Source organism: Eimeria tenella, genomic scaffold, assembly GCF_000499545.2.
Source record: "Eimeria tenella Houghton genomic scaffold, Eth_scaff3015, whole genome shotgun sequence".
Classification (NCBI taxonomy): domain Eukaryota; phylum Apicomplexa; class Conoidasida; order Eucoccidiorida; family Eimeriidae; genus Eimeria; species Eimeria tenella.
In genome coordinates, this window is record NW_013542887.1 from 702 (window position 1) to 1,141 (window position 440).

Sequence of the window (440 nt, forward strand, 5' to 3'; positions counted from 1 at the left end):
CGTGCTGCTGCAGCAGATTAGAGAGCAGCAGCAGAACAGTCAGCAGCACAATCAACAGCAGACGATGCAACCGTACGAGAGAACAGAGCAGCACCTGCAGCAGCAGCAGCAGCAGCAGCATGAGGAGCAGCAGGCCCCGTCGGCACATACCTCCTGCATGCAGCCCCAGGTGAGCAGCAGCAAACCTGAAGAGCCACAGGGCCCCCTCTTCGCTTTTGCTGCTGCCAGGCGAGACAAGGAGGAAGCAGCAGCAGCAGCAACAACAGCAGCAACAGCAGCAACGGCAGCAGGAACAGCAACCGCGACAGCAGCAGCAGCAGCAGATGGTAACCAAGTAGCTCCGCTCTTAGCAGAGACGCAAGGCGCTCCCATCATGATAGACGCAGCACTGCAGCAGCAGCAGCTGTTGCTGCAGCAACAGCAGCAGCGGCAGGGGGGGC

General features: G+C 60.5%; 1 protein-coding gene across 1 annotated transcript in view; it reads left to right on the forward strand.

Annotated features, from left to right (window-relative positions):
- Positions 1-64: 64 nt before the first annotated feature.
- The window catches only part of ETH_00035670 (uncharacterized protein), a gene marked incomplete at both ends in the record, with an annotated part of 1,593 nt that continues 1,217 nt past the window's right edge, over positions 65-440 (forward strand). The window contains one exon of the mRNA XM_013375949.1: positions 65-438. Coding sequence (XP_013231403.1) covers positions 65-438 — 374 coding nt within the window. The remainder of the gene's footprint in view (positions 439-440) is intronic.